The sequence below is a fragment of the Vipera berus genome, assembly GCF_964194415.1.
Source record: "Vipera berus genome assembly, chromosome: 5".
NCBI classification, from domain to species: Eukaryota; Metazoa; Chordata; class Lepidosauria; order Squamata; family Viperidae; genus Vipera; species Vipera berus.
The window spans coordinates 73,087,773-73,113,418 of NC_138207.1; the positions used below are offsets into that span (position 1 = coordinate 73,087,773).

Here is a 25,646-nt window from a genome sequence, read left to right on the forward strand (position 1 = left end):
AGCTTAATTCATTTAAGCTGTATTGTAACTTCTTCAATGTTCCTGTCAGAGTTTTTTTAATTATATCGGCTAAATCCATATGCTTCTGATGTGTTGGGCAATTGACAGGGCAAATACCCTCCTCTCGATGTCTGGAAAGGCATTTTGCATAATTCTCCTTAGGCTGTTGCAAAGCGCTATGTACCAATATCTGTGAGACGAACAAGTCAGATTTCGCAGTGGAAGGTCCTGCTGCAAATAAATCTTTACTTTACGAAATATCATAGAACATTGCTTTGAATATTAACATCCGCTGGCCATTCATTTTATTGATTTTTCAGAAAGTATTTGTCAGTGTCCACCCAAAATCTCTCTGGCAGATCCTACGTTTATATGATGTACCAACAGTCTTTATTACTATCTTTAAGGACTTATACCTATGATTAAGTTGCTGCATTAAGACCAATAAAGTCCATACGGACTTCTTTGAAATTAGTACCAGAGTTAGACAAGGCTGTATTCTATTACCATTCCTCTTCCTCATGGCCCTTGATGGTCTTAGGTGATGAATATCACACACCGGGAAAGGCATTCATTTTCCGAACAAGACCAGGTAACCTGGATTTTGCAGATGATATTGCCTTACTTGGGGAAGATGAGATGAAAGTACTGTGCTAAGCACATTGATTTGTGCTTCTTAGATTGTAAGCCGCCCTGAGTCTTCGGAGAAGGGCGGGATATAAATGGGATTAAAAAAACAAAAAGAAAAAAGAAAGTACAAGAAGTGATGACTGTTTAGGATGAGGAAGCAACCAAAATTGACCTCAAGATAACTGCCGAGAAATCGAAGATGATGTGTGTGAGCTTCATTACACAGATATGGGGAATCATACTTGGATCACAGTGACTTGAGGAAGTTGAAAGGTTTACCTATTTGGCAAGCATAGTCACCAGAAATGGAGATGCAGAGACAGATGTCAGATGCTGCTTTGAAAAAGCAACAGTTGTTTTCCAGAGGATGGATAAAATCTGGTCCTTGTCATCTATATCACTGAAACTTCAATTCCATTTGATCACCTCTATAGTGATCCCAACAGCCATTTATGCCAGTGAGACCTGGAAGGCGTCAATGAGCATTAATTAACAAGAGACTTAGCCTCTTCCAACAAAAATGACTTCCCTGAATCCTAAAGATTCACTATTTTGACCATATTACTAATTAAGAAGTGCTGAGAAAGAGTTTCTCCTTTAAATTACATAACATTGTCACACAGAGAAGACTCCAATTTGTAGGTCATATTCTCCATATGGAGAACAATCGTTTTCCCAAGATGGCAATGAGATGGGCCCCCTGTTGCCAAACAACCAAGAGAACGCCCTTGAAATACATGGAGAAAAATGTTAGTGGAAGACTTAAAGATTCTAAAGATCACATGGGAAGACAATGAAGTACTCGCTCAAAACTGAAAATGCTTGAGATCCCTTGCTGCCTGATATGCTACGTAGCATGGGAGGATCTGATGCTAATGTTAATGTGTTGGGCAATAGTCCATCGTCTCTGATGTGCAAATCAGTGATCAAGCTGATTGAGGATGATGGAAACTACAGGAAGGCACCAAGTTGCAGAAAGTTACTTGAACTGCTTGTTGTGATAGTTCTGCAGAAGTTGGTCATCTTTATTATTATTATTATTTATTATTATTAATATTTCTATACCGCCCTTCTCCCGAAGGACTCAGGGCGGTGTACAGGGCAAGAATAAAACAAGAGTTACAAAAATTAAAAGATAATTAAATACATGCCCATAAAAACAGTTGATACATTAATAAAAACCCCAATAAATGATAATAAAAAAACCCCACCAATCCCCCCTCAGGCCAGGCCGGCTTGTTCGAACAGGTATGTTTTCAGATCGCGGCGAAAGGAGCGGAGATCGGGCGCCGTCCGGAGCTCAACCGGTAACTGGTTCCATACCTCCGGGGCGCCCACAGAGAAAGATCTCCCCCTGGGGGCCACCAATCTACATTCTCTGACCGGTGGCACCCTGAGGAGTCCCTCTCTGTGGGAACGCACAGGGCGGAGGGAAGTTGACGCCGGCAGCAGGTGTTCCCTAAGGTACTCCGGACCCCTGCCATGTAGGGCTTTAAACACCATTACTAGTACCTTGAATCTCACCCGGAAGACAACTGGCAACCAATGCAGCTCACGGAGCAGAGGTGTGACATGGGAGTATCGGGAAACTCCCAACACAACTCTCGCGGCTGCATTCTGTGCCAGTTGGAGCTTCCGGGTGGTCCTCAAGGGCAGCCCCATGTAGAGAGCGTTGCAGTAGTCTAGTCGAGAGGTCACGAGCGCGTGAGTGACCGTGCATAGATCATCCCGGCTTAGATAGGGCCGCAACTGGCGCACCAGGCGAACCTGGGCGAAAGCCCCCCTAGTCACGGCTCCTATGTGGTCTTCCAGAGTGAGCCGTGAATCTAGGAGGACTCCCAAGTTGCGAGCCCTATCTACGGGGGGTAATAATTCACCCCCCATAGCGAGAGGTGGAATGTCCGAATAAACCTGGGATGAAGGCATGCAAAGCCACTCGGTCTTGTCGGGGTTGAGTTGAAGTCTGTTCCTCCCCATCCAGACCCGAACCGCCTCCAGGCAACGGGACATCACGGTGAGGGCATCACTGGGGTGGTTTGGGGTCGAAAAGAAAAGTTGGGTATCATCAGCATACTGATGATACCCAACTCCAAAACCACGAATGATCTCACCCAGCGGTTTCATATAGATGTTGAACAGGAGAGGCGAGAGGACCGACCCCTGAGGAACTCCACAAATGAGAGACCTCGCGGTCGACCTCTGCCCCCCTGCCAACACCGACTGCGAGTGTCCCTGGAGATAGGAGGAGAACCACTGTAAAATCGTGCCTCCCACTCCCAATCCCCTGAGACGCCACAGCAGGATACCATGGTCGATGGTATCGAAAGCCGCTGAGAGGTCTAATAGGACCAGAACAGAGGAATGCCCCCTGTCCCGAGCCCTCCAGAGATCATTCACCAGCGCGACCAATGCCGTCTCCGTGCTGTACCCGGGCCTGAAGCCTGATTGGTACGGGTCTAGATAATCCGCTTCATCCAGGACCAGAGGGAGCTGATGTGCCACCACACTCTCAACAACCTTCGCAAGAAAGCGAAGGTTGGAGACAGGACGAAAGTTGTTCAATACAGCTGGGTCCAAGGCAGGCTTCTTGAGGAGGGGCCTCACCACCGCCTCTTTCAAGACGGCGGGGAAGCTGCCCTCACTCAAAGAAGCCGATATAACTGCCTGGAACCAGCTGCGTGTCCTCTCCCGGGCTGCATAGACCAGCCAGGAAGGGCACGGGTCCAATAAACATGTGGTGGTGCTCAGCCTCCCCATGATCCTGTCCACTTCCTCCGGAGTCACAGAATCAAAATCCTCCCAGGTGATATCGACAAGACCGCCCGTGTCCTGCTCGACAGACTGCCCAGTCAGAGTCCAGACCGGTCCGAATCCGAGCGATTTTGTCCGACAGATGCTGGTTAAACTCCTCGGCACGACCCTGCAAGAGTTCCTCCCTCACCTCCTGATTCAGGAGGGAGCGAGTCACCCTAAACAGGGCGGCCGGGCGATTATCTGCGGACGCGATAAGGGTGGCGAAGTGGTTAGACCTCGCCTCCCTTATCGCAGCGAGATAAGACCTAGTATAGGTTCTTAACCGCAATCGGTCGGATTCGGATCGGCTGGATCTCCAACCGCTCTCTAGGCCCCGTCTCCGACGCTTCATCTCCCAGAGCTCCGCGGAGAACCATGGAGCTCGACGGGATCTGCACCGGGTCAGGGGCCGCAGGGGTACAACTCGGTCAAGAGCCTCAGTGGCTGCCCTTTCCCAGGCTTCCACTAAGGCGTCTGCCGAGCTGTGAGCAAGGGAGGCAGGTGGGGACCTCAGCGCCGCCTGGAACCTCTGGGGATCCATTAAGCGTCTGGGGCGGTACCATTTAATAGGTTCCACACACCCACGGCGGGGGGTGGCAAAACGGAAGACCAGCCGCAGGAGATGATGATCGGTCCATGACAGGGGCATAACAATTGGGGAGCCCCCACCAAGATCATCTAACCACCGTCCAGATAAGAAAACTAGGTCAAGGGTGTGGCCTCCCTCATGAGTCGGTCCCGAAATTACTTGCGTCAGGTCCATGGCCGTCATGGAAGCCATGAACTCCCGAGCCAACTCAGATGATCCTCCCAGAGATGGTAGATTGAAGTCCCCCAAAACTATAAGTTTCGGGAACTCAATCACCAACCCAGAGAGGACATCGAGAAGCTCAGGCAGGGCTGCTGCTGCGTGACTAGGCGAAAGGTACACCAGCAGCAAGCCCAACTGCGCACCAGGACCGCATCTCAAAAAGAGAGACTCACACCCGACTATCTGGGGAACGGTGGCCTCCCGTGGACACAAGGTCTCCCTCATAACAACAGCCACTCCCCCACCCCTACCCTGAGCCCGAGGCCGGTGTAGCACCCGGAAACCTGGTGGGCAAAGATCAACCAGAGGAATACCGCCCTCTGGGCCCAACCAAGTTTCCGTGATGCAAGCCAGGTCCGCCTGCTCACCCTCGACCAAATCACGGACGAGAAGAGCTTTGTTAGCGACAGACCTGGCATTCAAGTACACCAGCCGGAGCTCAGGAGGCTGCACATCCTCACTCCCGGGACCTCGGGGCGGAACCAGAGGGTCGGAGTGCCTCACCGCTTGTAAGCAGTGGAGAGACCTTCCCTGAGATCGATACGGCCCTCTGTTCCTACACCTGCTGCCATTCCCTAACGTCGTGGGAATGGGTAATCCCACGACTGGCCCTGGAGCCCCAGAAGCAACCGACCCCCGCTCCTCCCCCCGCGATCCGCCTCGGCACTGGCCTGAACAAAGGTTGTTGGACTGCCCCCCTCGTCCAAACAACCAAAAGAAGTACCCTCCCTCCTCCCTAACCCCCGAAAAAATTTCGACAAAAAACTAACCAGGGACCTCTTATTAGGTTTACATCGGAGGCCCCTACCCGTGCCCAGCCATCTCTCAGGGTCCCAATAAGTGGGCCCTTCCTCGAGATTGTACTCGGCTGGAAAGGCGGGTCGCCCCCAGGAAGGGGGAGCACCCCTGAGGGCGAGCAAGTCCGTAGAGGAATACCTAAGATAAGGCATAAGAGCAGTCCAGATGCAGGCAGTCCGTAGTCCGTAAGGAGGGTCTAAGCAGAGGACAAATAGGTGTCCCGACCCTCCACCCAGCCACTGCCACTCAGCTGGGTGCACCCCCAGGACAGGCCAACCACCGTCCTCTCACGACAGTCGCAAGGCCTATTCCTGGGGGGGTGGTCTGAAACACCCATCCTGGGTATAGCATGTCCCCTAGAGCTCTCACCTCTAGGGGCAGCAGATGTAAGTTCAAGCCACCCTCTCACGGTGGCTAATACCCAGGGAACTCTGAATCCTTTGGGGATGATATGTGGGTGACAATAAGCAACAGTCCGAAGGCAGAAGTATAATAGTGTAATAATCCATCGTAATACGCCATCAAAGTCTGCACTGCCAAACAGCCGAGTCCTCCGTTGCTCTGTTGCTTTAGAATCAAACACTACTTTGATGAAAGTTCTGAGGAACAACTACTATCAATAAAATTATTATTTTAGCTTGTCCAATAAAACGTTGTTTGGGGTCTTTTGATTTTGTTCTGTTGGAATTTGTAATTTGTTCCATATGTATAAGCAGTATCTTTAATGTAGTGATTACTATACTATCCATATTATTGCTCTGTGGGATCATGTTGTGTGTCATTTGTGACATCTGTATGGGATTGCTCTAAGTCACCCTGGTTTCTCTGGAACAGATTTAGATAAGGTGCAAGTTATTTGAAAGGGGTCCATAATATACCAAACTCAAGCAGAATACATGGCAATTTAACTTAAATGACCTCTTAAGTTTTCCAACTATGTGATTCTAGTTCTGAGTTGCACATATAATTGTGCTACTAGCAGCCTGTCCACTACTGATGAGAAATTCATCCTTTTTCATTTGTGACATTTGGTCATTAATTTCCTGCATTTAATTTTTTCCCCGTGTACTTAAAATGTTAAGATTTAAAACCATAGAATCATGTAGTAAAGAATAGCGATAAAATGTAACAGGCCTTGCTGGAAATAATTGGTTTCTCATCCAGTTATAAAAAGCAATACAAAAGTCACGATTCTAAAATTGCAATAGACAAATCTATACTGATGAAACAGTAATGCAGTCTTTGGAATAATAGCTTGATTCTTTTTTTTCTTTAAAACTAGCAAGATCTGAGTATTATTTCAGAACTTTTACAGCAGGGTTCCCCAACCCCCAGACTGTGGACTGGTAGCGGTTGAGCGCCTGTTAGGAACTGGGCCGCGCAAGCAGCAGGCGAGCAAGCGAAGCTTCATCTGTGAATGTGTGAGATATTGGTTGCGTGCAAAACCATTCTTCCTGCCCCCGGTCTGTGGAAAAATGGTCTTCCCTGGTCCCAGAAAGGTTGGGGACCACTGCTTTATAGCAGGGCTTTTCAACCTTTTCACCCATTGTACCACTTTTAGGATATGGCAACATCCGAGTAACACCAGTCGCCTAGCAAGGTGTCAAAAACCTGATGACCAAAAAAAAAAAAAGGAAAAAACTGATGAAGTACAGGTAGTCCTCAACTTACAACAGTTCGCTTAGTGACTGTTCGAAGTTACAATGGCACTGAAAAAAGTGCCCCCCAAGCTACAGCCGAGCAAGACATTTGTCTGCCTGCCCGGCAGCGCTCTTCCTCCTGTCTGATGTTTTCATTGTTGTGAGCATTTCTGTTCAGGATTGGCAGCGGGGGTGAGGGTGGGGGGTGTTTGCTTTTTATTCCTCCCGTCTGCTGGATGGTTGCAGCAGGTTTTGGTCACATCACATGACTCTGGAAGACTGTGACCATCATAAATATGAATCAGTTGCCAAGCATCTGAATGTAAATCACAAGACCCTGGAGTTGCTGCAACATTCCAGCTGATCGGCGCTTCTTCTGTGCTCAGAAGTGCCAGGATCAGCGCTGAGCTCCAGCTGGAGCCTGGCGCTGATCCTGGTGCTTCCACTGAGCCCTGAGAGCCCTGAAGAAGCGCTGATCCTGGCGCTTTCGCTGAGCCCTGACAGCCCTGCAGCTCCAGCCGTCTCTCGCTCAGGCTTGTGCGGTGCTGCCACCGGTTCAGCTCATTCCCCTCCCCCGCTACCACTTTTCTAGGATGGTCACCTACCACCTGCCAGGTTCCAATGTACCACAGGTGGTACCCGTACCACTGGTTGAAAAGCCCTGCGTTATAGCATATGGTAGCTATCTTACAGATACGTGTAACTTTGTTCAAAAATGAGTCAAAGCATTAAGCATCATGCTCCTTTTGGATCAGAATTTGACTTGACTTGACATCAATTTGTTTTTCCAATATCTTACAATTTGAATTTTAAAAATTTATTTTCCTTTTTTTTTGCCCACATCTGTTCTGTTTACAAAATTTACTTCAAACAATTATCCTTAAGTTAGTAATGCTATACTGATATTTTATTATCTGTTCTTTTCAGGATGCAAGACATGCTGCTGAAGGGGAGATTTATACGAAACTTAATCAGAAGATTGATGAATTTATCCAGCTTGCTGACTACGATTGGACAATGATTGAGCCTGATGGGAGAGCTAGTGGCTATTTAATGGATCTAATTAATTTCTTAAGAAGTACCTTTCAGGTTTTTACTCATTTGCCTGTAAGTATAGAAAATCAAATCTATAACAGTTCACCTTAATTTTTACATATCTAAGGACATAGATGGGAGAAGAAAATCCCCGTGCCTGGAATGCAGAAATGCAGCACCTACGTAGGAGAAATGCATATTAGTTTTATCCTGTTTTTCCCCTTTTGTTTGGCTGTGAAAAGCAGTTTCAAAGCATTGGCTCCTGTTTTAGTTCAACTTCAGTTAGCAAGGCAATCTTAGGGGAAGTTAGGTCAACAAATCACATCCATAAATCATGGCTGCAGATGGCTTCTTTTAGGTAATCATATTTAAGATTAACCAGCGATTATCTGAATCAGGATAATTTAGTAAACTTTGGTTAATCCGAAGGGGAAATAAAAATGTCTGGTGGTCTTGGAGTTTCAACAAGACCAAAAGAAGGGAGAAGTTCGTTCTTGTTTTTGTAATCTTAAACCAGGGTTTAGTGTTGCTTCTAAGCAAATCTGTGATCAGCTTTGGGACAGAAGGATAGGATGCAAACTGAAATCTTAGAGTAATAATATCAACAAGAAAAACAACAACTATGCTCAATAAAGCAAGGATGTCCCTATCCCGTTCAATTTCTTCCCTTTTCCATTTGCAGTGAGCACTTGGGGCAATTAGATAATTTTACACTGTGGACTTACTAAATTACTTCTTTTAGACAGTCATGCATATTATTTGAGAACAGTCGTCACTTATTGTAGAAAAATCAGTAAATATTAATATAGTAAAATGAGCATTTGTTTTTAAGCGTTTTTTTAAAAAAAAGAAAAATTGTTGCAGCGAGCAGCATCCACCTTGATCAATTAGCCTGAGAATTCATGCGGGGATCTGGATAGTCATTTGGGGCCCCCCACTAAGTCCAGCCTTAATAGTGTCATTAGTATTGAGTTACCAGGATTCACCCTCTAGTATAACAAATGAATGCTACTCAACAATAACTTAGAATTGTTTAATGGCATTCTGTGCTTCCTTTAGCAATAGGAAGAGGTGGAAGTCTTTGAGGTGTCTACCCATTTTCTGCTTCTTGGGAATGGCCGAGTATCTCCAATAACTCCTATCAAACGGGACCTGTTTTGGACCATTAAAAACAACATACAACATGTGCTATTTTTTTTCTGAATACTATGAGGACTGGGAGGGGTAAAATCTGAAACATTTTTATATATCTGTAAAATTTAAAAGGTTTTTTTTAATAGACACTATTGAACCTGATTAAAAAATATATATTTTTATTTAATATTACCTGGTTCACTATAGGAGAATGTGTATTAAAACCACATTCACAGGTATGGTGTAAATGGTCCTTGTCTGTCCATGCTTTAGATTTTTGTGGATCATTTGAAACTTTTTCCCTCATAAGCTTTTATTTCACATTCATTCAGAAATCCAGGTTATGATTTTTTTTGGTTAGTGTTATTGGAACAGATATTCCTGTGCCTTAGTTAAATGCAATTCTCAATGTGATGTCTTAGTTGTTAGTCTGGACTCTGTCATTTCGTCTCCTACATATTTTTTCCCCATATCTTATGGCAATCAATATTGTTCTGGAATTTTGAGTTAGGAAAAGCTTTACTATTATTTCTAAATATATACAGTAAATCTATGATGTATCTGTAAATAGTAAAACCTGTTAGAGTGCCATGATTTTTCCCCTTCAGCTACTTTGGAGGAGAAAGATAAAGGACTAATATTTAAACGCTGTAGTTCACAGAAGAGCTCTATGTGAAGATTTCTACAGCTAATGCTCTTTTCTCTTTTCAAGATCTGTACTGATGCATATTCAACCGTGGCTATTCTACAACTTTTCTGCAGGATCTGTAGCATGAAAGGTCATATCAGTGTGTTGGGAAGCTGGCAGAAATAGGGCAGGTTGAGTGATCAGGGCAACTATTCAGGAGAAAAATGCAGTTAAACATTTCTATCTGAGAATTTTATTTGGAAATTTTATCCAAATCTTTACACAAAGAAGAATGAAGGTATAAACTGGACCGTCTCAGTTTAGGTCACGTATAGAGATATATTTATAGTCCCAATTGGGGGGGAAAAAACTAGTTCAGAAGAAAAACAAACATTTTCTTGTTACTAATTATCTGTGGGAAGTTATCAAACATGTTATGAAAAGGTACAGTATGCTCAGAATGTAAAACGTGTTCCCATGCATGAAAATGCAGAGGTAAAAATTATCTATCTGTTTTTCTATGAAAAACAAGATCAGAATTGATGTGAAGACTCACTCCTCTCTGAATAAGTGAGAAACCTTTATTCTGATTTTAGTTCTTCTTAGTCTTTGTAGTTGGAGAAGGAGAACCTATTCCATTTTCTGCTGAGAATATCCCAAGTAGTTGTGAATGGAAAAAGCTTAATCTCCAGAGAAGGAATGAACATGTGAATGAAATTACTTGACCATCTTGGACTGTATTTTCTTCTAGGATGATCAACAAATCGACAGGCTCCTATATATATTCCCTATATCATATTCTGCCTGAAAACATTTTAACTGGGAAGAGAGAGAGGTTTTCTGCATGCAATATATACAATCAAGGATTCGTCTAAGGCCCCTCCCTAAAGCCCTAACTTTAGTATGTCCAACTGGTTCAGAATAGGATCTCATGTTGATGATTTTCTGAGATATCACAGAAATCATAATGCTGAATGATTGGCTTTTTTCATCAAGTAAACACTGGGCTGACAGGGGATTTGTATATTTAAATAAGATGCTTTCCTGCTTTACTCTTCCTGCAGCATCTCCTCCCATAACAAAGAGTTGTTTTTTTATTTCTATACAGGGATAAATACTTTGGTTGGGATAGGAAGACAAATAATGGCAGACTTAAGATAACACTTTGCTTAACTTAAAAGACAGTAAAAACTTGTTAAATTTCTCATAGGCACTTAGCAATTACAGAAATACAGATCTTTCGAAGTATATGGCAAAAGTGGAACATCACCTGGTAAATCAGAAGCAAGGTCTTATCTGCTCTCCCTTTGTTGATGACCATTATTTTTATTGAAAATATACTTTTAGGATATTGTATACATCAGAACAGATCTTGAAGGGTGTAGATTTTATTAAGTAGTGGCTTTGCTATAGTGTGAAGTAAATAAGATTTCTATGACTTCTCATTTCTGCTGAATCCTATTCCAGATAATTTTTCAGCCCCCCCTGAGACCAATCACAAATCAATCTAGCTTCACTTAGAGAAGCATTTTTACTAATGGTTTTCATATGTAAAAAAATTTTATCTGGAATTTTTTCTTGAAAGCAAGGGTAATATCCGTAATTAAGATAGTTGAAAATTATAACTAAACTATGCCAGTAAAAGTGACAAATGCTGTAAATAAAATAATGGAAATTGATTTCAACTAAAAATGAGGAGTAATGGTTTATCAATTCCGAAGACAAGAAACCCTTGGGTAGTTAAGTAGCTGGAAATTTTTAGTCTTCTCAAAGATAACATATTCAGCCATAGTTTTATTTGTGCCCACTTACATCTTCAGAATATAATATGATTAATATAACGGCCATACCGAATTAAGGGTTTAGTGGAAATTCTCTCCTTTCAATAGAAACATTTTAAATGTGAGGGAAAGTATAATTTTTCAACTTTTGACTTAAATGAAATTTGAAACGGCAATATAGTAGAGAAATTTGGATTGCCCAAATTGTGTATGAATATCAGAGTTTTTTAATATTTACCAGTGACTTCAGATACTAGGCCACGGATATGCAACCTTGGCTCTTTTATGACTTGTGGACTTCAATTCCCAGAATTCCTGAGCCAGCATGGCTGGCTCAGGAATTCTGGGAGTTGAAGTCCACAAGTCATAAAAAGAGCCAAGGTTGCCTATCTCTGTCTAGGCTGAGGACAGATCTTTCTGCAGAAGGTTTACCCATGTGCTTGTTAAGAGTTGACAAGAGTTAATGTACCAACTTGATGGGACATTGTCATTCTCAGTGACTTAAGATATTTTGCAACTGAATTGTGTAAATTGTAGGATTTGTGGGTGTATATATATTCAACCACAAAGGAAATTGGTAGCAAATTATAAAGCCATTTAAAAAAAAACATGTTTGGTAAAATTAGCCTATAGTTTAAGGTAAACTTCCCAGAACTGATACTCCTGAGGTATGTTGGGCATTATTCCCATTCAGAGGTGAATGATGAGACTTGTAGTCCAACATGTCTGAAAAGTTCCAGAACAGAGAAGGATGACCTAAGGTTGATATTGTACATATAGCTATTGTAGTATAATCATTCTTTGGTTTTTATTTGGTTTGTTCTTCAAAATGTGTTTGCATTTCCCTTTTCTGTGTTGTCACTTGATAGAAAAACACTGATATTTTAAAAATAAAGTAAAAGACCATACCAGCAATGAAAATAAGAAGCTTTTTTTAAACTTTGTCGTACTATAATGGCAGCATATTTTTATGAAATGTTACTTCAGATTGTCACGAACGCCTTAAGTGTGTTTTAATAGCAAAAGCCCTTGAATAGGACTGATGATAACAAAAAAGGATTGGATCACAAGTAGATGTCAGTGGAAAACACTTGCAAGCAAACAGCTTAAAATAACTGGGTAATTAATCCTTTGGTTGATGGCATCTTGGGCTTTGTGGAATTCTCTTCTGGAGAATTTTAGAGCTCAGGGGGGCCTAGCACTCTGCTGCTGGAAGAGAGCGGCTTAAATCCCCCACCCACCATGCACGTGAGAATACCAGCTATAATAATTTGGATCTATTCAGGTTCTGATGTTGTCATACTAATTGAATAGATGCCTGATATTTTCAAGTTGCACTCCAGATAAATCTTTCCATTCTTTTTTTTGAAGAAACACAACTTTATGCAGAGCATTTTGGTGCCTTTACATTAACACTCTGCTTTATATTATTCCTTGATAGGTTTGAATATCAGTTAAAGGTAAATGATAACCTATTTAAATTAAATTAGATTAGATTAAATGAGTGCCTGTTTGCCTTTTACCGATTACAAACAGGATTCATTGACTTTTATCAAAACGAGGTAAAAATCATTCACATTTCGAATCATAATTTTTAAATTGAGGTCTATAGGAAATGAAGCTTAGAAGTAGGTGTCATTTATTTTCTTAGGGCTCCCAGCAGCCCCTGCCTCTGTTACTCAAATGCAATTTAATGTTGACAAGTGTATTTTAATTTACTTTGTTTTGATTGCCTTGCTGATTTTGTTCTCAGAATAACAACAATGACTATGCAGCTATGTCGGTAAGTAGACGCAAGCTCAAGAAAAGCATGCCCTTGGAAAACTTAACTATGGACTGCCTGCAGGCTTATTGCTTTAGTATTGAGTGACTTATAAAGCCCGCTATTTGGTTTGATCTGACTGACTGCTAAGTTGTATAGCAGCATGCAGCATCCAAGTTGAAGACTAACCCTGGTCTTTTGGACATAAGGCAGAAGGAACCTTTTAAAGACTCATAGAAACATGATACAGCCTGTGTTGCATCTGAAATGAGATCATTCAAAGGGAACTTTAAGACCTCTTGGATTTGAGGTCAGGTGTCAAAATGCAACTGTGGGATGTGCATACGAAATCAGGTTAAAATGGCCAGATAGTGGCTGAGAATAAAGAGCTGGTGAAAGTTTTAGCCCCTTTTAAAAACATACTTTTTGAAGTGTGGAGAATGTCTCTACCCAAATGTATTTCATAAAGATGATGGATTGCTTTAAAGCATTTGTGCCCCAATTATTTTCAGGTCATCAGCTTATTTTAAGCATTTTACTTTAGTCCAGCACAATATTTGCATTTTAATGAACAGTTGCAACTTTTAAATAGGTGGGATTTTTATATTAATGCATAATTTGCAACTTTTAAATAGGTGGGATTTTTATATTAATGCATAATTGTATTCTATCTGACAAGATTGCATTATCTAAGTCATATTTCTTTCAACTGATAGTATTTTTGCATAGTTTTCAATATCCACACTGTAATGAAAAAAGGATATGTTACTAAAAATTAAAAATAGCTTATAATGGTTCAGATATGTTAAATATATAAAACTGAAGCAATCACATTTGATGTCTGGGAACTATATAAAATGTTTTGCTGAATGTTTTAAGAAAGGAAGTAAACAGTTGGGGAAAGCTACAATATCATTGAAGGGGCTGAATTTCTGTTCCATCACCTTTAACGATCTTTAGTAAATCTAATTTAATGCATTAAAAAATAAGCAAAAAAAGTATCCTGTTGAAATCAACAGTTTGAACCAAATGTTAGTGGAATCAATGGGATTCCTTTCCGTCTTCCATTGTGGAATGTAAGAAACTGGCCAATAATGGTGAGGTGACATGTAATGAGATTATTGCAGATATACAGGAATATATAGTCAGAAAGGAATGGATAATGTGAAACAGAGTCCTAGCTAACAGACCCTTTTATATACTCATTTTCTGAAATTAGCTGCTTCCAGATACTTTGAAATTAATTCCATTGTATCCAAGAAGGCATGCTTGTTTTAAGGAGTTTTTGACCAGTATATTTAGAGGGTGCATATAGGAGAAACTTGTACTGCCCAATAATAAGTGAATTGCTGCTTTTCCAGTTGTTTTTCCTTTTAGCAAATATACTTGATTTCAGGAATTACCGTATATACTTGAGTATAAGCCGACTCGAGTATAAGCCGAGACCCCCAATTTCACCCCCCAAAACTGGAAAAAGTTATTGACTCGAGTATAAGCCGATCCGCCGTTCTGCAAGCCTCCGCCGCCGGCGGAGGCTGGATCCGCGCTCTGCAAGCCTCTGCCGCCAGCAGAGGCTCGATCCGCCATTTTGCAAGCCTGAATACACAGGAATACCCTGTGTGGCCGCGGCTCTCGGGGAAGCCCTGGCTGTCCGCTTCCTCGCTCCACGCTGCCATGCGGGGCCCGCGCATTCCCCGGGCAAATCGCGGCACCCAGCAGGCGAGGAAACACGCCCGCTCCAGTCGCCCCCCCTTCCCTCAGGAGACGCGAAGCAAGTGACCGCCCGGAGCTTACCGAGGACTTGCGCGCGGCCGAGGCTTCGGTGCTTCCAGGATCGCGCGCACCTCTCCCAAGCCGCCGCCGTCCGGAGACCTGCCGAAGTTTGGGGAGGTTTGGGGAGGTGCGCGCGCACCTCCCCAAACCTCCCCAAACTTCGGCAGGTCTCCGGACGGCGGTGGCTTGGGAGAGGTGCGCGCGATCCCGGAAGCACCAAAGCCTCGGCCGCGCACAAGTCCTCGGTAAGTTTTTTTGTTGACTGGAGTATAAGCCGAAGTGGAATTTTTCAGCCCAAAAAGTGGGCTGAAAAATTCGGCTTATACTCAAGTATATACGGTAATTCACATTGCAGTTTTAACATGGGCACTTCCAGGTTTTGCACTTATATGCTCTATCAAGCAGCTTGAATTTCAGACAGAGATGCAGTTATTTGTTTTTTAAATTTGAGAAATGGCATATGCCATCTTAAAATTGAAGCCTTATTTGCATTAAGCAGAAGCTATAGTTTTAAGCATGATATTTATACACTGGAAATGTCAAATTAAGTTATTACCTGAAATAGTTACTTCTGTTGCTTGATCCTAGTTTTATTAGTTTCTGCACTTTATTCTATAGCTTTTACTTTTTTGTCCCTTATATAGATAGAAATAACGAAACTAAAGTATTTAATTAAATACTTTATTTACAAATGCTAAACTTTTTGCTTCAGTTGTTTCTACAGTTCACAATATTCTCTGTTATTTTTTATACTGTCCTATATAAATGGGAATCTGTGGCAAGACTTGCAGATTAATGATCTGTTCCAAGAGAAATAAATACATAGATTCTGACTGGTGGAATGCACATACCGTATATTTCCTTTAGAAGTAAAGTTTCTTGCTTCCTGTTGATAGAATTAAAAGAAAGTGTCGATTGTTATGACAATTCTTAGGCTCTGATAGTAGACATTTATATAGCGGTTATGTTTTTAATTTACTAAAAGTTGATTTCTAATTTGAATTTGAATTTTATAAAAAATAAGCTTCAGAAATTTATTAGGTTACCTTAATGTTGGAATCCTTAGCAAGGAGTATTAGGTGGATACTTTGGATCCAATGGATATATCCAATTTAATTATTTTAATTAACATCTATTTATTTATTCATTATCAAATTTATTGGCTGCCGATCTTATGGTTCCGATGATTCTTAGCTTTTTAATTAACTTTTAACATTGAATTTTAATCACTCTTGCCTGTTTTTAAATTTTATATGTGTTTTTGTTCTTTAATATTTTATTTGTATACCTGTCCAGAGTCCCTGTGTGAGGGAGATGGGCAATTTAAAGATTAGAAAAATAAATGCTACTACAATGGTTAGTTAAAAAGAAAAAAAGAAGAAGGGGTCCCTGAAAGTCCCTGGCCCTGAAGCTAGAGCCGGTGTAGAGTAGTTTTGGGCCCTTCAAGAATGGGCCCTGTAACACCACTGCTCCACAAGCTGCTTTGGTTGCCAGTCTGCTTCTGGGTGCCATTCAACATGTTGGTGATCACCTTTAAATCCTCCATGGCACGGGTCCAGGTTACTTGATGGATTATCTGACCCCACTGAGATTGGCCTGTACCACTTGTGCTGGCAGATGTTCTGTACCAGCCTGCTACCGGCCCTGCAGAAAAGGCAGGGACAACCCCTTTTACAAGAAGGCAAGAGGCTGGAATTACGCCTGCCAAATTTATTACTACAAAAACAAACGGAACAAGACAAACCAAGAAACAGGAGCTTTAAGAAACAGGAACTATCCAAGCGGTTGCCTTCAGCAAACCAGCCCTCCCACACATTCCCCTTATATAGAGTTCAGGGCATGGCTTCTCTCTGCCTCCTTCCGAGGAGCCCCATTGCCTTCCTCTGTTTACTCCTAATTGACTGCCTCCTGCGTCGGGCGTCCTTGAACAGGGCCAGCTGTGGGTCATCTTCATCCACGCTGTCAGGCTCACACAGCTGGGTCTCCGTGGTGACCAAGTGGGAGGGGCCTGGCTGAGGGCTCTCATCAGCAAGATCTTCAACCCCCTCAGCAAGGTCTTCAACACCCCCCCTCCTCCTCCTCTGAGTCGTCCGACCCAACTGCCGAACCCACAGGCTGACCCTGAATCACAACAGCAGAAGAGGTATATTGCGGGTCCCCTCAACCCAATTATTCCGGCTGGCGGGGTCCAGGTGGTGCTGTTGCTCCTACCCTTTGGAATAACTTGACCCCTGATGTGAGTTTGGCCCCAACACTCCTGTCTTTTTGCAAGGACCTAAAGATATGGCTGTGCCAGTTAGCTTGAGCCCCCAGTGGGGGAACAGTGTAATGGAGGTGGTTGATTAATAACAGATCCCACCTCCCCCCCCGCTCCACACCCGCCCTCCTCACGTGTCTTTGGTTTTAATATTTGATTTTAACTTACTATGTTTTAACTTGGATGTAACTGTAAGCCACCCAGACTTATCTTATGCTAAGATGGGCAGCAAATAAATTTTATAAACAACAAACAAATACTGACCCATATTATTTTATATTGCTTCTATTACAAAGATGTTCAGTTTAGTCTAAAGTCTCCCAACTGGAGGGAGGAGGACTAGAACTCAGCTCCCTAGTTTCTAGCCCAGCACCTTAGCTACTACATCAAACTGGCTCTCAATATGTATCACTATACATTTCTTAAACAGTAGCATAAGCATTCATATATATATATTCTATTTCTTAAAAGTTTTGTTAAAAGTTGCCCAATAAATTAGTTTTGGTGAATTTTTATCATACAAAGCAATCTTCACAACAGAGCATGCTCCAAATTTAGTTGTTTGTGGTTTTCCCTGCATGCATATCCATGCTGGTTATTATGACCAAGCAATTTGCAGAACATTTAATTATATAAAACTAATGCACAGGATTGACCATGGCTCTTCACATCCTTCTTAAGCTTTTATTTATTAGTCTTGGTTTGCTGAATATTAATTTATTATCTTGTGAGTCTTTGAATCTTGTGAGTCTTCGTGGCTTAAAGTAAATACATTATAGTTACCAAATAAATACTATCATAATAAAAATTACAATTCCTCTCCAGATTCATCCCAATTTTGGTATATCTCCTGTTCTCGCTTCAGTCCCCAAATGCGTATTTAAAAAGCAGTTTTTAAAAATAACATCCTAGGAGTGAGGGTGTAGTTCTTATATCTGTTGGAAGGACATTCCACGGGAGGGATTCTCTGCAAGGAACATTCATCTGAGGGACCCCTGTGAGTCATTATATTTTATACAGGGCAGGGACTCTCATTAAGTACTTCCTGCAGGCATCCTTTGGATCAAGTGGTCTTGGAAGGTGACCAGGCCCCAAAACCACCTGGAACTTTAAAGATGATCACCAACATAAACTGGCAAATAACACAGATTCTGCAACAACGGTATTATACGATGATGCCTTTTTAAAAAAAATTCACATGGTGCTGCATTTTGCACTCATTGACCTATCGATAATGTTCATCCCAGTTGATACATAATTTACCTCTGCTTTATATTTTATTGGAACTATTATTATTTCCAATTTATTATGTCGCTTGTTGCTTTGCACTGTGGCGTGATGTCATGGTGGCCACATGACCGCAGAAATGTCTCCGGATAGCACTGACTCAATAGCTTGAAGAAACAGAGATGAGCACTGTCTCCTAAAGTTGGCTACAACTAGCGGAGTCAAAGCTGCAGGGACTTCTTCCTCCTCTTGGTGTGTTGTCAGATCTTCTACAAAAGCAATTTGTTCCCTTTGTGCATCTTACAAGATAGTTTGGGGAAATATTCTTTATTAACTGATGAAGAAATTGAACAATTAGTTCAATATTATAAAAGACATCCATATGCTGGAGAGAGAAGTAAATCCGCAGAATTCTTCATTTACGTATTCCTTGGACTAGATTTATAACCAAGATAATTTACAAAGACTGATTGGTTTTTCTATTTCAAAATTGTTCTCAGTATTTGTGAACCATTTGGCCTGTATTGGTACTGCTAAGTGTTTTATAGTGTACATTTACCTTCACATTGTAGATCTTCAGAAATACAGATCATGTATTACAGATGCTTTAATGTGAATGTTAGTAATTATGGCAGTACATTCAGTCATCAATTCTTATGTGGTTTGGAATCATTCTGAAAGACTTCAAATAATTCTGGAGATTATTTTCCCTTAAATAATTATTAAAATGTGTTTGAAAAAAATTAGACTTTGGGGAAACAAAGGAGATTTAGTATGAGTTATTAGCCTTTTCAGGATTGCTTTATATGAATAGTAAGTATTCACAAGCTGTTCTTGGGGAAATCTGTCCTTTGTCCAAAAGATCACAGTTGTGCATCTAAAAAAAGCCTGACTATATATTTCCTTATTATGCATTCATATAAATACATCCTCATTATTTTTAGTCAATCAATCAACTTTAGGTGTTTATTAAACTTCATTTAGTACAGAGGACGATTTCTGGGTTTTATCAGTTATTGCCCAACACAGGCAAACATATTTATTATTAGCAAAGATTACACTTAGTTATCATTGATCAAGCTAAGTTTTAATTCTTTCCGTCATTTTAAGATACACACTGAAATATCTGAATTTGAATTTTATATTTAAGCCATTGAAAGAAGCTTCCCCTTAACGTGTCATGTAATATTGTTAAATTAACAATGAAGCTAGACTGTCAGAGCTAACAGACAAGTCTTGTTGTTCGCTGTTTGCTTGGGGATTGTGGATTGTGTTTTATTGTTCCTATGATTGGCAGTAAAAGCCTTATTTCACAGCTTGCAGCAAAGGGGCTATTGGATAAAGTGCCATGGTGCTCTGCAAGCTATAGTCAAAAACTGTCCATCAGAAGCCCACATCGCCTACTTAGAGAAAGGAGTTTCTTACTGATCCTTCCAAATGTCGTTTCATGCTGTCCTTGATTGGCACAGCCTGGCAGGGAGGATAGATGAATCTGTCACCGGCTGGTTAATTGTGTTGCTGGTCTCAGTCTGACATCAGCTCTTTGACTCTTAAGTGGCTCAATACAAAACAAATTAGGAGATTGTAGTCATATTTCTCTTTCTATATGCTCTGACTTTGTTGAATGTAGTCCATAAATCATATTGACTGACATCCTACTGAATGATGAAAGCTGCTTTTGAGACATCGAGCGTAGGCCGAGAAAGCAGCACCACCAAGGTGCCATGGAAGGATGCATATGGCTGACCCTTTGGGAATTTCCTAAGGGCCAAATGTTTCTTTGCAGCAATTGTTCCTAAGAGAAAAGCTTTGGGGCAGTACAGAAAAGATTTAACATGTCAGCAGATTCTCTTTTACAAACGGCTTTGAAATATAAGACATTTGTCCGAGGATTTTCTCTTTTTATCAATGCGGTCTTCAGCAGATTTGAAGAAGAGGGGAAATCTAGGTGCAAATATCTTGTAGCAGGTGTTATTTTATGTAACAAAACCCTTATTTGCAAAGCTAAAATAAAATGTAGAGATAGTTGGTACCCACGAATAAATTTAAGGATGTTAGAAGTGATGAGATAGTAAGACCCATTATAAAACATAGTTGGTCTTAAAGAAAAATTGTCAATAAATTTAGTATTTATTATTATAAATTACTTAGGTGCAACTTACCAGTAATTCAAAAAGCAATATTACGTTAATGGATTTGCACATGTTTTATATACAATAAGTTTGTTTTAGTTTCTTTCAAACATTAAAAGTGCTTTGGTAAGCCTGAGCAATAAAATACAGAGAGCTAAATTGTTCAACTTGAATTTGGATTAATAGCTTTCAAAAATAAATGTATTTAACAATTATATTTTCAACTTGGAAAAGTTATATTTTTTTAAAAAAAATGTGTAGATAAATGTGTTAGTGTAATTTTATATGTATATCCACAAAGACCCACACAATGATTCTAGTATATTAAGCAGTCTTCTAGCTTATGGTTAAACTTTAGGTCTTGCTTCTTTATTTTTTTCAAAACAAAAAACTAGTTATCTCAAATACAGACAATAAAATATTTTCCCCTTGTGCATGTGTTTTTTAATGCCATGACAGCAATAAGCCTGTAGTTGGAGTGCATAGTTGAAAGCAATTCTGTTGCTTCTCTGCATAGGATGTTAGCATTTGTCTATCATCATAAAACATATACTTGATGTACATTTATGAAACTTGGCTTTAAAAAAAGCCTTGCAGCTTCTCTTGTATCATGCATTGTAACCATTACCTTGTAGTCCACTATTGTTAATACATTTATCTGAAAGCTTTGAAATGCCTAGGTTGGAAGACAAACAGGAAATGGAATATAGTACAGCAATATATAGTAATAAAATGTTAAATAGGATTAAATTTTGTGCTAACTTGGGGATAGCCAATATTTTATTCTTTGTATATGCTATATGTTTATATCTGAGCCATTTTAGTCTAATGGTCAAGGCAACAGGCTCGAAGTCAGGAGATGGTGAGTTGTAGTCCCGCCTTAACCATGAAAGCCAGCTGGGTGACTTTGGGCCAGTCACTCTCTCTTAACCAAACTGACCTCACAGGGTTGTTGTTATGGGGGAAATAGGAGAAGGAAGATATGTTGGATATGCTCTCTACCGTGAGTTATTTGTAAAAAAATAATAAAGGCAGAATACAAATAAAATATTACAAAGGCATTAAAGTCAATCTGTTGCATAAAACATGGGGCTAATCTCACAGAGCCCTGCATTACGTTAAAACATGCATTTGTTTTATTAAATCAAAATAAGACTTCCAATTTGTATCTTACATCTGTTATAATTCAGTTAAGCCTATTGATTCTTATCTTCCCTTCTATCCCTCCCCTTCAAGACTCTGTTTTCATTCATGTTGATACCGTTCCATTTGGGGAATAAAACTGCATGTCTGCTGGTGTAATTATGAATGACTTTTGCAGTTGTTTAAGCATGTGGATTGTGTGTTCACTTTTTATATGTTTGGTTGATACTTGGCTTTTGGTAGTTGGCTTGTTTCAGTCGCTGTATAGTTTTAGAAAATATTTCTATTTTTGAATGACCAACAAAAAGACACCTTAGAAGCGGCCTCTAGAGCTTGCTGAAGATTTATAGTAGGTACATGCTTCAAACATGATTTGGAAGAAGTACTTTGGAACTTGCGTGACCACAACACTGCTGGTACTCATTAAAATAACCCAACTTTCTTGAAGCTTTGACAGGAGTCTGAATAACAAGATGACACTCATTAAACTCTAAGCAGCTGTATGTTCTGGAGGGTTGAAGAAGGCTGGCCTATATTAATGAAGAGCAGAGACGCACAATGTCTGCACATTTTTCCAAATAAATTTTTGAAGTTTGCACAGCCATTATGGGTTACATGATGCTATATATTACCCACAAATAAATACTAAGGAGCAAAATAAGTAGAATTTCCCAAGAATATCCTTTTAATATTTTATTATAGTTGGGAACATATAAATGCTAAATTGGTTTGCAGTAAAATGGTGATTCACTTTCACTTTATATTGTTTTCACATGGGACCACTTGCTTAATCTATGTATGCAAGCCATAAGCAGGCTCTGATTTCGCCATTGTCCTTTCTCATTTGTGGAAATTCTTCTGTTTCAAATGGGTTCTTTCAACTGTCCTCTGGTCACAAAAACATTTATTTAAAAAAGGCAGAATAATTGTGAAATGTCTTTTGACACAGCATTGACATATAGTCCTCAACAATCAACCGATCACTTGGCAATCATTTAAAGTTATGAGGAGCACTTTGCAAGCGGCTCACCTTTATGGACATTTATAGCATCCCATGGTCATGTGACCATAAATTGTGACTTTTTTTGCCAGTTTCTAGCATTTACTTTTGTTTTCCACCAAAAACTCCCATTGGATAAAACAATCATGCTCAATGGCCATGGCATTTGCTCAACAATTATGGTGTTTACTTAACGACCACCACAAAAAGGAAGAGCCTTGGTGGAGCAGTGGGCTAATGCCTCCTTAAGTAACACCAGCTGCCTGCAATTAGTGCAGGTTTGCGTCCCACCAGGCTCAAGGTTGACTCAGCCTTCCATCCTTCCGAGGTAGGTAAAATGAGGACCCAGATTGTTGGGGGCAATAAGCTGACTTTGTAATAATGCCGCTTGGGGGAGGCTGAAAGCCCTAATAAGCAGGCATATACATAGAATGAAGGCTATTGCTAAGCACATTGATTTGTGCTTCTTAGATTGTAAGCCGCCCTGAGTCTTTGGAGAAGGGTGGGATATAAATGGAATTAAAATAAAAAAAAATTAAAAAAAGGTTGTAAAATTGGACATGATCATAATTGCAGGCTCAGTTGTGGTCATACATTGAGGACTACTTACTCTATAGTATCAAGGAATAGAAATAGAAATAGAACAGACAGAACAGAACAGAATAGAATAGAATAACAGAGTTGGAAGAGACCTTGGAGGTCATCTAGTCCAGCCCCCTGCTCAGGCAGGAAACCCTATACCATTTCAGAGAAATGGCTGTCCAGTCTCTTCTTAAAAACTTCCAGTGTTGGAGCATTCACAGCTTCTGGAGGCAGGTTGTTCCACTGGTTAATTGTTCTAACTGTCAGGAAGTTTCTCCTTGGAACTTAGAGGTTGCTTCTCTCTTTGGTTAGTTTCCATCCGTTGCTTCTTGTCCTGCCTTCAGGTGCTTTGGAGAATAGCTTGGCTCCCTCTTCTTTGTGGCAACTCCTGAGACATTGGAACCCTGCTATCATGTCACCCCTCGTCCTTCTTTTCATTAGACCAGACATACCCAATTCCAGCTTATATCCAGAAACACCCTTGAATTTATTGTCTTCTAAATTATTCCATATTTTTTTCCTCTTGAAGATTCATATCACAAGATAAGATAAACAGCCTGCTCATGCTTGTTTTCTGGGAACTACATGGACTACTCATGTAGCTTTCTCTGCAGCAGTACCAAAGTGGTTTGGTCAACTTCCCAGTCTAGTATAAAGCCCTGGTATTTTCTGATGATTTATCTGATGATATGTCTGATCCTTCTTACCTTTTTGAGATCAGCCAATGTCACCTCTATGGATTGACCTGGTACGGCATTCGTTCTAAATTAAAACAACCCCAGAAAACAATCTAAATCCATATGCAAATATCCTGTGCTGCTTATTCCCAAATAAGTGTGTAAAGGATTGTAGTGCAATTTACTATTAAATAAACATGCACAGGATGTCACTGTGGAATGCTACAGAACTTAAATTCATGGATTAGTTATATGGCCAGATGACTGATAAGACCATTACGGTGGTGGTTGTAAAGAAAAGGCTTTTCTTTAATCTTGACATGAGAAGGAGCCCAAGTTACTTAGCAAAGTGAAAAGTTTGTTAATAGTCAGAGCACTAACTGTCTCTTTACCTTAAATCCAAATTGGTCAGTTACCAAAATATAAGTTCAGTAAAATGAATGGAACTTCTTTTCTTGAAAATGCACACATGCCAAAAAAATTATATTGGCTCCCAGCAACAAGTTCTGTACTGTTTTTATTAGCTACCAGCCAATGGGACTTAAACTGTTAATATGAAACATCTTTGAACAGTTATGTCTATCTTGAATAATGGGACAGCTTCACGCAAGTTGGAAATTTTTTAATATTTAGAATCCTCCTACTTACACAGAAAAATTCATGGATAGGGAGGAAAGCAACTGAGTGTTTTGGCAGAAAATATATAGCTTCCAGGGACATTAGTAGTAATATCCTGTAAATATCAAGACTTTTTTTTGTCCGCTAATTTGTTTACAAAAGTAAAGAACAGCCACAAAAAAATAATATCTTACCCAGTTTTGTCTATTTGAAAATTCTTGGATGTTGGCTCAAGCTTCCAAGGGAAACTATGTTTTTGAAACAAAGCCAAGCATTCCTTATCTGTTTGTCTTGAGTTGAATAAATCCTCGGGGTCGCGGGCCGGGGGTGGGTGGGAGCGGGACATCTTTGTGACAAGAAAGGCCAGTTTATTTCTGTAATGTGTTGCCTTTTCTTTAATAGGGAAAAGTAGCTCAGACCGCTTGTATGTCCGCTTGCCAGCATCTCTCAACCTCCCTGATGCAGATGCTGTTGGATAGCGACTTGAAACAGATCAGCATGGGAGCTATTCAGCAATTTAATTTAGATGTCATACAGTGTGAATGTAAGTATGCAATTCTGAATAAAAGGCGTGCTTTGAACGTATAAACTGTGGAAGCCAGAAATTTATGAGACTGGCTTATCAGTTATTTGAAGTATTGTGGAATCTGGATACCTTTTAATGTTGTGGTTCGTTTTTGGATTGAGGAGGAAAAACTACGTATCTGTGATCCTGCATTTTGTCTTGTTTTTTTCCCCCTGTGGAGCTTGTAAAAGATTATTGGCTCTGATGATTTGCTGCCATTGTTGAGATCTTCCTAGAATTTTATTTGCTAGTACAGAGGATCTTTCTATGGACGATTCTAAGAAATTAAGCCACTTCAGAGAGTGACATTATGTTTGTTATTTAACTGAATTCATTAACATCTTTGTCTTAGTAATGATCCTAACTTTTAACAGAATTGTGCATGAGTCGAATGAAAGCTCTTAGTTGGTAAAAATAGCATAAATATCCAAACATTTGTTACATGCCAAATATTTTATTAAATTGATTTGAGCTGAACTTTCTTTTGTCTCCCTCTGCTGGTAACTTGAACATTTATTATAACAAAAGAAAATATTGCTTTTGATTATTAGTGTAGTGCATTTAAAGAAATTAAATTCTGTAGTTTCCACTCAAAGTTTATGGAATAATATGTTTTGGTCTTTTCGATACTATAGAACCTTTTTAATGTTTCTGCTGCTG

At 40.5% G+C, this 25,646-nt stretch overlaps 1 protein-coding gene across 4 annotated transcripts in view; it reads left to right on the forward strand.

Annotated features, from left to right (window-relative positions):
- The window catches only part of EXOC6 (exocyst complex component 6), a 128,101-nt gene that overhangs the window by 69,254 nt on the left and 33,201 nt on the right, over positions 1-25,646 (forward strand). For 2 of the 4 annotated variants that reach the window (XM_081328202.1, XM_081328204.1), the window contains exons 18-20: positions 7,600-7,779; positions 13,004-13,033; positions 24,824-24,965. In XM_081328202.1, the coding sequence (XP_081184328.1) occupies positions 7,600-7,779; positions 13,004-13,033; positions 24,824-24,965 (352 nt within the window). The remainder of the gene's footprint in view (positions 1-7,599; positions 7,780-13,003; positions 13,034-24,823; positions 24,966-25,646) is intronic. The other 2 variants (XM_081328203.1, XM_081328205.1) reach the window with 1 other exon arrangement.